The sequence below is a fragment of the Boleophthalmus pectinirostris genome, unplaced genomic scaffold, assembly GCF_026225935.1.
Source record: "Boleophthalmus pectinirostris isolate CB_2022bp ecotype Guang Dong unplaced genomic scaffold, ASM2622593v1 HiC_scaffold_17, whole genome shotgun sequence".
In the NCBI taxonomy this organism is placed as follows: domain Eukaryota; kingdom Metazoa; phylum Chordata; class Actinopteri; order Gobiiformes; family Gobiidae; genus Boleophthalmus; species Boleophthalmus pectinirostris.
The window spans coordinates 36,804,301-36,819,300 of record NW_026571115.1 but is presented as its reverse complement, the minus strand read 5'-3'; the positions used below and the strand labels follow the sequence as shown (position 1 = coordinate 36,819,300).

General features: G+C 43.7%; 2 protein-coding genes across 2 annotated transcripts in view; one reads left to right on the top strand and one right to left on the bottom strand.

The window, feature by feature from the left end:
• hsd17b14 (hydroxysteroid (17-beta) dehydrogenase 14) overlaps window positions 1-446 on the top strand; it is a 9,947-nt gene extending 9,501 nt beyond the window's left edge. The window contains exon 7 of the mRNA XM_055153114.1: window positions 1-446. This exon is cut by the window's left edge and continues 803 nt beyond it. The gene's annotated coding sequence lies outside the window, so the exon portion shown is untranslated.
• Window positions 447-3,779: 3,333 nt separating this feature from the next.
• On the bottom strand, window positions 3,780-5,276 carry LOC129408757 (NACHT, LRR and PYD domains-containing protein 3-like). The gene is made up of 4 exons (XM_055153113.1): window positions 4,956-5,276; window positions 4,655-4,760; window positions 4,027-4,603; window positions 3,780-3,951 (listed from the first exon to the last, which is right to left on the bottom strand). The coding sequence occupies exons 1-4, from the start codon at window positions 5,274-5,276 to the stop codon at window positions 3,780-3,782; spliced, it is 1,176 nt and encodes a 391-aa protein (XP_055009088.1).
• Between the last annotated feature and the right edge of the window lie 9,724 nt (window positions 5,277-15,000).

Genomic DNA, 15,000 nt, shown 5'->3' with positions numbered 1-15,000 from the left:
GGACTAAACCAGGACTTAAACCAGGACTAAACCAGAACTAAACCAGGACTTAAACCAGGACTAAACCAGGACTAAACCAGAACTAAACCAGGACTTAAACCAGGACTAAACCAGGACTAAACCGGGACTAAACCAGGACTAAACCAGGACTAAACCAGGACTGAACCAGGACTGAACCAGGACTGAACCAGGTCTTAAACCAGGACTGAACCAGGACTGAACCAGGACTGAACCCAGACTGAATTAGGACTAAAACAGGTCTAAACCAGGACCAGGACCCGAGTGATCATGAAAAGTGAAATTGAACAAATGTGAGAAGTGTTTTCTTCTGGTCTGATTTTTTGGGAAATAATAGAAAAGTTCTGAGTCGATACTGAAACCAATCTGTGTGTCGTTCATTTGTTTTTCAAAATAAAACCAAAAATAAGAAAATGGAAAAAAAATGACTGATTTCTTCATTATTTGTCTCCAAAACCAAAATGAAAAAAAACGATGACAGACTGAACCAGAACTAAACCAGGACTGAATCAGGACTAAACCAAGACTAAACCAGAACTAAACCAGGACTGAACCAGGACTGAATCAGGACTAAACCAGGTCTAAACCAGGACTGAACCAGGTCTAAACCAGGACTGAACCAGGACTAAACCAGGTCTAGACCAGGACTAAACCAGGACTAAACCAGATCATGGCCCGAATGAACACAAGGCAACCCCGATGCCAGTTACAGAGGCTAAGTGAAGTACCATCTGAAAGTCTCCTAGACGATGTGAATGCAGCACTGACAGTGATCCTACCACAACAATCACTGAAACCAATGAGCTGATATACACTTCAGCAGCAGTGATCCTAGATGTGTTGGGCTATAAGAGCAACCATGGGAGCCATGCGATACAATACCCACCATGGCAAAGACGGTTAGAGGCTAAAATCAAGGAGGTGCGGAGAGAAGTGAGCCAACTGTCAGAGGCCCAGAAAGGTGCAATGAAAAAACAAGTGCCCAAGAGGTACAACCAGTTGCCCATACCTGAAGCACTCGAAACTGCCAAACAAAGGCTCCAAGCCTTGGCCAGCCGCCTAAAGAGGTACACACGAGATAACGAGGCCAGACGAATAAACCGGCTGTTCGCAACACAACCGGCGAAAGTGTACGCTCAGTGGCAGGGTAAATACAGCAGAGCAGACCCACCAAGGCTGGAGACTGAGAGGTACTGGAAAGGCATATGGGAAAGGGAGGCATCACATAACACCGATGCACAGTGGCTGGTGGATCTGAGAGAAGACCACAGCAACCTCCCTGAACAGAATCCAGTCACCATCACAGTGGCAGACATCCAGGGAAGAGTCTCAGGTATGAAAAACTGGACCGCACCGGGCCCTGACATGATCCATGCGTACTGGCTAAAGAAGCTCACTGCCCTCCACGAGCGCCTGGCAGCACAAATGAACCAGCTGCTAAGGGATGGGACTCACCCTGAATGGTTAACCCAAGGGCGTACGATCCTGATCCTAAAGGATCCTTCAAAGGGTGCAGTCCCATCCAACTATCGGCCAATAACCTGTCTCTCCACAACATGGAAGCTCATGTCAGGCATCATTGCGGCTAAGATAAATGGGCACATGAATCAATACATGAGTGCAGCACAGAAGGGCATCGGCAAAAACACCAGGGGAGCCAAACACCAACTCCTGGTTGACCGAACAGTCGCCCGCAACTGCAGAACCCGTAAGACCAACCTGTGCACTGCCTGGATTGATTACAAGAAAGCCTATGACTCAATGCCACACACATGGATCACTGAGTGCTTGGAGCTGTACAATATCAACAGGACTCTAAGGGCGTTCAATGCGAACTCGATGCGGTTGTGGAAAACCACCTTTGAAGCCAAGGGGAAGCCACGTGCACAAGTGTCCATCAAATGTGGCATATACCAAGGAGACTCACTGTCTCCACTGCTGTTCTGCATAGGCCTGAATCCCCCTCAGCCAAATAATCGACCGCACTGGCTATGGATACCGACTCAGAAACGGGGCCACCATCAGTCACCTCCTCTACATGGATGACATCAAGCTGTACGCTAAGAGTGAGCGAGACATCGACTCACTGATCCACACCACAAGGATCTACAGTACAGACATTGGGATGTCATTCGGGCTTAAGAAATGTAGCAGGATGGTGACAAAGAGAGGGAAGGTCGTCCACACAGAGGGGGTGTCACTCCCAGAGGGAACAATAGCAGATGTTGAGTACAGTTACAAGTACCTTGGTGTCCCACAAGCAAATGACAACCTCGAAGAGGCAACAAGGAAAGCGGCTAAAGCCAAATACCTGCAAAGAGTGAGGCAAGTCCTAAGAAGCAGCTCAATGACAAGAACAAGGCCCAGGCAATCAACAGCTACGCCGTCAGTGATCAGATCCCTGCAGGAATCGTAAGCTGGCCAAAGGAGGAGATACAGACCACAGATGTTAAGACACGAAAGCTCCTGACCTGCATGGAGGGTTCCATCCCAAATCCAGCACCCTGAGACTGTACGCAGGCCGGAAGGAAGGAGGCCGAGGACTAGTGAGTGTGGGAACCACTGTCCAGGATGAAACATCCAAGCTCCTTGAGAACATCAAGGACAAGGCCCCGGCAGATGAGGAGCTCAGAGAAGGTCTCAGACAGTGGGGTCCAGAGGAAGAGGTGCTGGAGGGACCATCATGGCAGGACAAACCCCTACATGGGGCGTACCACCGGAACATAACTGAAGTGGCTGATATCAAGAAATCCTACCAATGGCTTGAGAGGGCTGGTCTGAAGGACACACAGAGGCACTGATCCTGGCTGCTCAGGAGCAGGCCCCTGGACACTCGAGCAATAGAGGCCCAGATCTACCACACCAGACAAGAGCCACGGTGTCGACTGTGCAAAGAGGCTCCTGAGACAGTCCAGCACATAACTGCAGGTGTAAGATGCTGGCAGGGAAAGCAAACATGGAGCCACATAACCAAGTGGCGGGCAGAGTGTACAGAAACATCTGTGCAGAGTACGGGCTGGAGACCCCAGGATCAAGGTGGGAAACTCCTCCAAAGGTTGTGGAGAATGACCGAGCCAAGATCCTGTGGGACTTCAGATACAGACTGACAGGATGGTGATGGACCAACCAGACATAGTGGTGGTGGATAAGAAACAGAGCAGAGCCGTGGTGGTGGACATCACAATACCAAGCGATGGTAATATCAGGAAAAAGGAACACGAGAAACTAGAGAAACACCAGGGGCTCAAGGAGGAGCTGGAGAGAGCCTGGAAAGTGAAGGCATCAGTGGTGCCTGTGGTGATCGGACACTCGGGGCTGTAACCCCCAAACTGGAAGAGGCTTCAACAGATACCGGGAAAAACAACGGAACATCTCAGTCCAGAAAAGTGCAGTACTGGGAACAGCAAAGATACTGCGCAGAACTGTCAAGCTCCCAGGCCTCTGGTAGACGACCCGAGCTGAATGAGGGTGAGAGACCAACCACCGTGGAAGGTGAGAAACACATTTTATATGTATATATATAAACATAAACACCTAAACCTGAAACACTGTCTAATGTCTCCTTCACTCATACCACATTCTTCTTTAAGAACAGAACTTCTGTTGTTGCTAAACTGTGCAGCTGTAATCTGCCCCTGGCTCTAAAAGACTTCAGTTTATACTGACAGTTTAACACATGGATTAATAACTGAGGCCTTTAGTGTAACCGCAGTGGTTCAAGTACAACACCTGATGGAATCAGAGTGCATCATGGGAGTGTCTCACCTGAGCGTCTCCAGTCTGCAGGGGGCGCTCTTCAGCCCAGCACACAGCAGCTCCACTCCTGAGTCCTGGACGTCGTTGTCACTGAGATCCAGATGTGTGAGACTGGAGGAGCTGAGGACTGAGGCCAGAGGAGCACAGCAGCGAGAGGAGAGGTGACAACGCTTTAATCTGCAGACAAACTCACAGGTTAGATCTTTACAGATTAATATTATATTTAATGATAAAAATGTTTTCTAGACTCACAAAGCTGTTTTTGAAACTCTCACAAGAGGCAGCAGCCTCAGGAGGACGTCCTCTGAAGCACAATATTCATGAAGATTAAACTCCTTCAGGTCTGAGTCTGATAACAGTAAGAGGAAGCACAGGGCCGTCCATTCAGCAGGAGACATGTCTCTATCAGAGAGACGTCCTTCACTCATGACCTTCTGTATCTCCTGCACCAGACTGTGGTCGTTCAGCTCGTTCAGACAGTGGAGCAGGTTCAGGCTTCTCTCTGCAGACACGCCCTCATTCAGCTTCTGTCTGATGTACTTTACTGTCTCCACATTTGTCTGCAGACTCCCTGCATCAGTTCGCAGACTGTGCAGCAGCCTCTGATTTCTCCATCCACTTCCTGTGTGAGTCACCAGACCCTGCAGCAGGTGCTGATTGGTCGACAGAGACAGCCCCAGGAGGAATCGGAGGAACAGGTCCAGGTGTCCATTTGGACTCTGTAAGGCCTGGTCCACAGCAAAGCGGTAGAAGGCCTTAGGGGCTTTGAAGGAGTAGTCACCTGAGAAGTGATCATTTGTATCTGAATAGTCCTCAATCTCCTCTGAATCTGCGGACATGGAATTTTTTGTTTCGAAATGTGTTTGTTTTCTTCTTTTACATTTTATGACAGACAGCAGGTTCCCGTCAGAGGAGTGTGGTGTCTCCAGCAGGTTCTTTCCAGAGCTGTAGAAGGTCAGATGGACGTGAAGAGCAGCCAGAAACTCCTGCACACTCAGATGGATGAAGCAGTAGACCTTGTCCTGGTACAGGCCTGGCTCCTCTCTAAAGACCTGTGTGAACACTCCGGAGTACACTGAGGCCGCTGCAGCGTCCAGCCCACACTCGCTCAGGTCACTCTCGTAGAAGATCAGGTTTCCTTTCTGCAGCTGCTCAAAGGCCAGTTTTCCCAGAGACTTCACCATCTTCCTGTTTTCAGGAGACCAAGCAGAATCTGCCTCCAGTTTCTCATCATATTTGACATTCTTCTGTTTAAGATGCACCACCAGGAAGTGGATGTACATCTGTGTGAGAGTCCGGGGCAGCTCTGGTTCCTCTGTTTGTTCCAGAAGCTTCTGTAGAACTGTGGAGAGGATCCAGCAGAAGATCGGCAGGTGGCTCATGATGTGGAGGCTGCGGACGCTCTTGATGTGGGAGATGACGGCTGTGGCCTGGTCTGTGAACCTCTTCCTGAAGTACTGCTCCTTCTGTGGGTCGGTGAACCCTCGCACCTCTGTCACCATGGAGACGCACCATGCCGGGATCTGATTGGCCGCGGCGGGGCGCGTGGTTATCCAGAGGAGAGCGGAGGGAAGCAGGCTCCCCCTGATGAGGTTCACCAGCAGCACGTGCACTGAGGTGGACTCTGTGGGGTCAGTCAGGACCCGGGTTTGGCTGAAGTCCAGAGGAAGTCTGCACTCGTCCAGACCGTCAAAGATGAAGAGCACCTGGAGCTGTTGGAAGCTGCAGAGATGTTTGGATGGACTGAAGAAGTGGTGCAGCAGCTCCAACAGGCTGAACTGTGTGTCTCTGAGCACGTTCAGATCTCTGAAAGTGAAGGGGAACAGTAGCTGGAGGTCCTGGTGGCACACGGCTGAATCTCTGCTGCAGATGAGTCTTCAGATTATTGCTACAAACTCCAACACAGCACCCTGAGGGAACAGAGGACAGACCTTACCTCAAAACCAGAGAGAGACGTTAAAGAGGTTATTTAAACCATTACGTAACAGTTTTTCAGTTTAGAGAGATTCCTGCATGTTTGAGTAATCCTGTATTGTTCTGCATTTGAGACTTGACTGCTCGGGAAAAGGTCACCTACCTTTCAATCTGAGTTTTCAGATGCAAATGGTTAAATGCGTCCTGAAGGAACTCTCACGCGACACAACAGTTCCACGTTTGGTTAATTTAATTTTTTTTCCAGACTTTATTTTGTACCGTGTAGTCTACGTGAAAATGCTCACACCGAACTGTAACCCCTGTACCGTGATGTTGAATATGAATATGCATACTGTGCCACCCCTATAGATAAATAAATAAGTAGGAAAGTAAATAAATAAGTAAGTAAATAAGTAGGTAAATAAATAAGTAGGAAAGTAAATAAATAAGTAAATAAGTAGGTAGGTAAGTTTTTATTTCTATAGCTCTTTTCAAAGACGTTTGTCACAAAGACATTTACAGATCATTATTCATTCACTCCACACTCAGTGGTGGTAAGATACTATTGCAGCCGCAGCTGCCCTGGGGCAGACTGACAGAAGCGTGGCTGCCAATCTGCGCCATCGCCCCCTCTGACCACCAACACTCACACACACTCAACTTACATATTAGGCCAGACATGTCAAACTCAGGCCAGGGAGCCAAATTTGGCCCATGATATAATTATATTTGGCCTGTGAGATCATCTCAAATCTGTATTAGAGCTGCAGACGCACACAGACAGAGAATAGAGACATGATTTATTTAAAATTATGTTATTATTTTATATTCTGCTTGTTCTGGATTCAATGTTTAAGCAAAAATATTATTACATTAACATTTATTTGAATAAGAAAAGGTTTAACACGTGTACACCTTGTGTAGCTCCATGTGTTCTTGGAACCATTTAAAATTTTAATAATTTAATTTGTTAAAGCTACCATTTGTATTTAGATTGACTGACCTGTTGTTTTGTCACATAACAACATTAGATGTGATTCACTTTAATTTAGTTAAATTAGGAGCAGTGTCCTGAAGCGAAGTGCAGCTCAGACCATCAATAAACTCCACCTGGACTGAACGGAGTTTGTTTAAAAACATAATCAGCTGAAACAATCAAACACAACTGGGAAAAAAAATAAACTTAATACAAATAAAAATAAAAAAGGGATTGTGCACGTATGTTTTATAAAACATTTGATATTTTTATGTATTTTGAGGGTTAATGAATAATGGTGGTCCTAGTCCTCAAGAATCACACAAATCTTTTGGATTTATAAATTTACCTTTTGTAGAACTTTAATCTATTTTTTCCCTTGAAATTCAGTGAAAAAAAATGACTGAGGCCCAGGACTATTATAATAACTTGGTTTGGAGTTGCCAGGTCTCCTGCTGTAAAAGCTATTGAAAAAAATAAATAAAATAAATCACTGATATTCAATGAGGAAAAAAAAATCCCACAAAGGGTTAATTTGTAAATCCAAAAGGTGTGTGTGATTCCTGAGAACTAGAACCATTATAATAATTTAGTTTATAGTTTTTAGGTTATTTGACCTGGACGATATTGAAAAAAATTAATAAATTTAAAATTAATTAATGAATCCACATGACGCACATTTATGTCCAGGACAACGTCCAGTCACGGCTACAATTTATTTTCCCCAAAGGTTGATCTGTGCACGAAGAGCTTGTGACGCATTAAAAGTTTCACTGACTCAGTGTCAGTGAAAACAAACAAATCATTGTCATTTCAAACAAATATATAAAAACTTTACTGTGTAAAACTGTTTAAAACCAACTTTATATAAGAGTGAAAATAAAAGATTTATCCCGTGGTGAAGTTAGTTTCACATCAGACGTTGGATATTCAGATGCACAATAACAGTGGAGAGATTCATGACCTGTGTCCTGTTTGCTCCATCACAGTGTGGGAAACTGTGCACCAAAACTCCACTGAGTCCACGGGTTAGGGACCGTCAATAAATTACAATTGCATTGAATGGAGTTTGCAAAAAAAAAAAAAAAAATGTAATCATATAAAATAAATAAAATAAGGGATTGTGCATGTATGTTTTATAAAACATTGGTTATTTTTATGTATTTTGAGGGTTAATTAGTTAATGCATTTTTTCAATATCTTCCAGGTCAAGTAATCTAAAAACCCCAACCCAAGTTATTATAGTGTCCCTACTCCTCAGGAATCACACACACATTTTGGTTTTCCAATTTAACCCTTTGTAGGATTTTTGGGATTTTTTTCCCTTGCAAATCTGTGTTTTGTTTTGTTTTTGTTTTTTCAATAGCCCCTAAGGGTAACTTGGTTAACTTGGTCTGGAGTTAGTAGGTCATCTGCTTTAGAAACTACTGAAAAAAATAGGCAAGGCAAGGCAAGTTTATTTGTATAGCACAATTCGTACACAAAGTAATTCAAAGTGCTTTACAGAATAAGAAATACATTAAAATCATAATAAAAACAAATCAAAACATAAATAATCATGAAGATTAAAATTAAAAAAGAGAGACATAAATTGGAGAGAAGAGTGCAGAATGAAAACATTGTGAAAATATTTGATTTTCAAGTTTGAAAATTCCTAAAAATTCCACAAAGGGTTAAATTAGAAAAGCAAAAGGTGTGTGTGATTCCTGAGGAGTAGGGACACTATAATAACTTGGTTTGGGGTTTTTTAAATTATTTGACCTGGAAGATATTGAAAAAATGCATTAACTAAAGGTCATGAATATCTCCACTGTTCTTCTGCATCTGAATATCCACTTTTGAACTTTAGGAGCAGATACCGTCAGTCTGTCTCTAAAATCAACATTTTGAGATGTAAAAATACAGTGAGAAATGAGAAAAACATGAGAAAAGAAAAAGAAACATGAGAAACGCAGATGAAATGTGTGATTTACCGTTGTCACGTCTCAGCTGTAGAGCAGCTCTGGCTCTTCCTCTTTAGATTCCTGAAGTCCGTCCCACTTCCTGTAGGCGCGGCTCCAGTGTCCAGTGGATCTATTCAAATAACAGAATCTCAGACCTGTTTATAATCTGACTCTTACTTTCTTCAAACCTGTTCTACAATCACAACTGAACCTTTGCAGAATCAGAATCAGGGTGACCAGATTTTCACATTTCAAAACTTGGACACACCTGAGTTGGGACGGTTTTGTATAAATAAAATTGTGAAAAGAGCGAGTAACATTGTCCTTCCTCGACTCACTTGTGGGTCAGTTATAATCTCAAGGACTTCTGTTGGTGCTTTTTTTTCCCCCTTATGGTAATTTTCAAGAACAGTTATCGTGCAGTCCACACTGGGAATGATCTTCCGAGAAAGTGAGCGTCAAACCTCCATGTTTGTTTTCCCAGTGGGACGTGTCTATTGACAAAGTCGATCTTTTCAAGTCTTTTGAACCATATCACTTTTGTTTCTGGTTCTGATATTGTCATATTTTAGTTTTGGGATTCGGACATCGTAATCGTGTGGTTGTTGGATCCTAACAGCGGAAAACGACTCGAGAAATTTGTTTGTGAACTTCATAAATGCAAAAGTGAATCAGATGTGTGTGACTCAAACCTCCGTTCAAACTGTTTCTCTTCCCAACGGAATTGAAAAATAGTGAAAGGTGAAGGTGATGGGCAGGATTGATCCACAGGAAGAACCAAAAAGGAAACATTTGTCTGACTAAGAAATTATCCCGAGTTTACAGAGAACATTTTGTATGTGGAGCGACGACAAAACAAAATCCCGTTTGTTAATGTAGAGGAGCAGAAGACAAACAGACTGAGCTGCACTTTCTTGTTCTTGTGGTTTTACAGCAAACATCACGTCTTGGTCTCTTTGCAGTGGAAGGTGTTTCTTGGTGAACAGTTGGAGCCTTTCACTTTCACTTTGACTTTTTAAATTCGTAACCGAGGTTGAACGAGGGATCGGGGTTTTGCTTTGTCGTCGCTCCACACTGCAAAGTCGCCATCGCATGTTTCCAAACATCTTCCCGGTTTATGACGTAAACGTGAAAAGAGCCGGTCCAACAATATTGATTTTATCTTACAAAACAAATCAATATTTTTAACTGAATGGATCAACAGAGGAATAATATTTTTGCGGGACTTATTTATTTAATGACTGTGGCAAATTTCCCAATTACCTCCAAAGAATTCAGTTCAGTAATCAGAAGTGTCCCTCTGGTCTGCTGGAACATTGCCAACAAAACAAAACCCCGATCCCTCGCTCAAACTCGGTTACGAATTTAAAAAGTCAAACGCCAAAGTGAAAGGCTCCAACTGTTCACCAAGAAACACCTTCCACTGCAACGAGACCAAGACGTGATGTTTCTGTAAAACCACAAGAACAAGAAAGTGCAGCTCAGTCTGTTTGTCTTCTGCTCCTCTCACTTAACAAACGGGATTTTGTTTTGTTGTTGCTTGTCAGAATAATTTTATTATCCCATATTTGCTAAATACTTGTGTGATATTCTAGGCCTATGAGTTAACCATTTATGTAACTACAATTCTTTGATTTATAATGTACCAATCACTTGTAAACATTTCTGTTTAACTGTGCAAATAACTGAAAGGTTTTCATTCCACACTCTTCTCTCCAATTTATGTCTCTCTTTTTTAATTTTAATCTTCATGATTATTTATGTTTTGATTTGTTTTTATTATGATTTTAATGTATTTCTTATTCTGTAAAGCACTTTGAATTACTTTGTGTACGAATTGTGCTGTACAAATAAACTTGCCTTGCCTATAAAAATGAATAACCTCTGTGTGTTTGACAACTGTGTGCAGTGTCCTGTCGCTCTAGTGAACCTCGAGATGATTCCTCACATGAAGCCAACTCCCACTGTCACACATGAAGAGTTATGATGGTGTCTGTCCAAACCTAAGGCACCTCCTGATTGTTAATCATGTTTTATGTGTTTGTACTATGCTTAGCTGCACCAGTTTCTTATTATGTCTTGGCTGTTTCCCCTTCCCCTTGAGAATTATCATTCTGTAACTAGGGCCTCCTAATGAAATAAAAAGAGGAGAACGGCCTTGAGTCATCAGAACGTGTGGAGACTGTTGGTTTTGATGCCCACTCTCTGCCCGTTGTCCTCGCGAGTAAAACTGAATTAATCTCTTGTCTTTCTTCTTGTTTACAATGTTTAGATAAACCTAACATTGCTCCACATACAAAATGTTTCTCTGTAAACTCGGGATGATTTCTTAGTCAGACAAATGTTTCCTTTTTGGTTCTTCCTGTGGATCAATCCTGCCCATCACCTTCACCTTTCACTATTTTTCAATTCCGTTGGGAAGAGAAACAGTTTGAACAGAGGTTTGAGTCACACACATCTGATTCACTTTTGCATTTATGGAGTTCGCAAACAAATTTCTCGAGTCGTTTTCCGCTGTTAGGATCCAACAACCACACAATTACGACGAATCCCAAAACTAAAATATGACAATATCAGAACCAGAAACAAAAGTGATTTGGTTCAAAAGACTTGAAAAGATCGACTTTGACAATAGACACGTCCCACTGGGAAAACAAACATGGAGGTTTGACGCTCACTTTTTCAGAGGATCCTTCCCAGTGTGAATTGTGCGATGACGGGAAGTCTTCTTGATGCGTGTATTGGATCATTTCAGGCCTGGAACTGCCAATCTTTACTGAACAAAATCTACGAGTTGTTAACTTGAAAACTACCGGCACATATCATCACAAGGTGGAACAGAGCAGTTTGAATTTTGAAGGTGAAGACAGACTGATGAAAAAGGGATTACTCAAACATGTGAATGAAACAAAACACAACTCCAGGCACGTTTTTACTTATTTATTTCCAACCTGCACATTCAGTTCAGAACATAACAATACAAATGCAGATACAACTATGCAGGTTTGAAAAGGAGATGGATGAAGCGAAACGTTTACATTTTCAGTCCCCTCCCACATCTAACAGAAAAACACTTTAACTAGTTTATTATACATGACAAGACAAGACAAAATGGACATTCACACGCTCGTCCGCACACTGGCCCATCACTCTCTGACCCTCTGACCCTAAATGTGTAGATACAGAATTGAATTATGGGATGCAGCAGTCTGTGGTGGAACTGTGATAAGCAGAACACACACAACATTTCACAACGTAATTTTTATTAAGTAGAAAAAGACCAAATTTATGAACACTTAAAAAGACACGATCGAGACACAATGATTCAAAAAAGTGTAAAACGTTTCGATTCCTGAAATTCAGAGGAAGATCGAGGAAACAGGCTGATTCTCAAATTCCAGGAGTCTGGTCCCATTAACTGTGCGTTTGAGTCTGGTCCGTTCCCATTAACTGTGAGTTTGAGTCTGGTCCGTTCCCATTAACTGTGAGTTTGAGTCTGGTCCATTCTCATTAACTGTGCGTTTGAGTCTGGTCCGTTCACATTAACTGTGAGTTTGAGTCTGGTCGTTCCCATTAACTGTGAGTTTGAGTCTGGTCCGTTCCATTAACTGTGAGTTTGAGTTTGAGTCTGGTCGGTCGTTCCCATTAACTGTGCGTTTGAGTCTGGTCCGTTCCCATTAACTGTGAGTTTGAGTCTGGTCCGTTCCCATTTGGTCTGTTCCCATTAACTGTGCGTTTGAGTCTGGTCCGTTCCCATTAACTGTGAGTTTGAGTCTGGTCGTCGTCCATTAACTGTGAGTTTGAGTCTGGTCCGTTCCCATTAACTGTGAGTTTGAGTCTGGTCCGTTCACATTAACTGTGAGTTTGAGTCTGGTCCATTCCCATTAACTGTGAGTTTGAGTCTGGTCCGTTCCCATTAACTGTGCGTTTGAGTCTGGTCCGTTCCCATTAACTGTGCGTTTGAGTCTGGTCCGTTCCCATTAACTGTGAGTTTGAGTCTGGTCGTTGAACTGTGTGTTTGAGTCTGGTCCGTTCACATTAACTGTGTGTTTGAGTCTGGTCCGTTCCCATTAACTGCGAGTTTGAGTCTGGTCCGTTCACATTAACTGTGAGTTTGAGTCTGGTCCGTTCCCATTAACTGTGCATTTGAGTCTGGTCCGTTCACATTAACTGTGTGTTTGAGTCTGGTCCATTCCCATGAACTGTGAATTTGAGTCTGGTCCGTTCACATTAACTGTGAGTTTGAGTCTGGTCCCATTAACTGTGAGTTTGAGTCTGGTCCGTTCCATTAACTGTGAGTTTGAGTCTGGTCCGTTCCCATTAACTGTGCGTTTGAGTCTGGTCCGTTTCCATTAACACTGCGTTTGAGTCTGGTCCATTCCCATTAACTGCGTTTGAGTCTGGTCCGTTCCCATTAACTGTGAGTTTGAGTCTGGTCCGTTCCCATGAACTGTGAGTTTGAGTCTGGTCCGTTCCCATTAACTGTGAGTTTGAGTCTGGTCCGTTCCCATTAACTGTGAGTTTGAGTCTGGTCCGTTCCCATTAACTGTGCGTTTGAGTCTGGTCCGTTCCCATTAACTGTGAGTTTGAGTCTGGTCCGTTCCCATTTGGTCTGTTCCCATTAACCGGGCGTTTGAGTCTGGTCCGTTCCCATTAACTGTGAGTTTGAGTCTGGTCCGTTCCCATTAACTGTGAGTTTGAGTCTGGTCCGTTCCCATTAACTGTGAGTTTGAGTCTGGTCCGTTCCCATTAACTGTGAGTTTTGAGTCTGGTCCGTTCCCATTAACTGTGTGTTTGAGTCTGGTCCGTTCCCATTAACTGTGAGTTTGAGTCTGGTCCGTTCCCATTAACTGTGAGTTTGAGTCTGGTCCGTTCCCATTAACTGTGAGTTTGAGTCTGGTCCGTTCACATTAACTGTGAGTTTGAGTCTGGTCCGTTCCCATTAACTGTGAGTTTGAGTCTGGTCCGTTCCCATTAACTGTGAGTTTGAGTCTGGTCCGTTCCCATTAACTGTGCGTTTGAGTCTGGTCCGTTTCCATTAACTGTGAGTTTGAGTCTGGTCCGTTCCATTAACTGTGAGTTTGAGTCTGGTCCGTTCACATTAACTGTGAGTTTGAGTCTGGTCCGTTCCCATTAACTGTGAGTTTGAGTCTGGTCCGTTCACATTAACTGTGAGTTTGAGTCTGGTCCGTTCACATTAACTGTGAGTTTGAGTCTGGTCCGTTCACATTAACTGTGAGTTTGAGTCTGGTCCGTTCCCATTAACTGTGAGTTTGAGTCTGGTCCGTTCCCATTAACTGTGCGTTTGAGTCTGGTCCGTTTCCATTAACACTGCGTTTGAGTCTGGTCCATTCCCATTAACTGTGCGTTTGAGTCTGGTCCGTTCCCATTAACTGTGAGTTTGAGTCTGGTCCGTTCCCATTAACTGTGAGTTTGAGTCTGGTCCGTTCCCATTAACTGTGAGTTTGAGTCTGGTCCGTTCCCATTAACTGTGCGTTTGAGTCTGGTCCGTTCCCATTAACTGTGAGTTTGAGTCTGGTCCGTTCCCATTTGGTCTGTTCCCATTAACCGGGCGTTTGAGTCTGGTCCGTTCCCATTAACTGTGAGTTTGAGTCTGGTCCGTTCCCATTAACTGTGAGTTTGAGTCTGGTCCGTTCCCATTAACTGTGAGTTTGAGTCTGGTCCGTTCCCATTAACTGTGAGTTTGAGTCTGGTCCCATTAACTGTGAGTTTGAGTCTGGTCCGTTCACATTAACTGTGAGTTTGAGTCTGGTCCGTTCCCATTAACTGTGAGTTTGAGTCTGGTCCGTTCCCATTAACTGTGAGTTTGAGTCTGGTCCGTTCCCATTAACTGTGCGTTTGAGTCTGGTCCGTTCCATTAACTGTGAGTTTGAGTCTGGTCCGTTCCCATTAACTGTGAGTTTGAGTCTGGTCCGTTCACATTAACTGTGAGTTTGAGTCTGGTCCGTTCCCATTAACTGTGAGTTTTGAGTCTGGTCCGTTCACATTAACTGTGAGTTGGTCCGTGAGTCTGGTCCGTTCCATTAACTGTGAGTTTGAGTCTGGTCCGTTCACATTAACTGTGAGTTTGAGTCTGGTCCGTTCCCATTAACTGTGAGTTTGAGTCTGGTCCGTTCCATTAACTGTGCGTTTGAGTCTGGTCCCGTTCCCATTATTCTGTGATCTGTTAACTGTGGTTTGAGTCTGGTCCGTTCCCATTAACTGTGAGTTTGAGTCTGGTCCGTTCCCATTAACTGTGAGTTTGAGTCTGGTCGTTCCATTAACTGTGAGTTTGAGTCTGGTCCGTTCCCATTAACTGTGAGTTTGAGTCTGGTTTGTCCATTAACCGTTTGAGTCTGGTCCGTTCCCATTAACTGTGAGTTGAGTCTGGTC

Excerpts from the sequence above, each read along its gene's own strand:
- LOC129408757 (XM_055153113.1), bottom strand. The coding sequence starts at position 5,276 with ATGGTGACAGAGGTGCGAGGGTTCACCGACCCACAGAAGGAGCAGTAC. Across the intron at positions 4,604-4,654 it reads CCTGCTGTCTGTCATAAAAT|ATTCAGAGGAGATTGAGGAC; the intron begins GTAAAAGAAGAA and ends CCATGTCCGCAG. Across the intron at positions 3,952-4,026 it reads AGAGTTTCAAAAACAGCTTT|ATTAAAGCGTTGTCACCTCT; the intron begins GTGAGTCTAGAA and ends GTTTGTCTGCAG.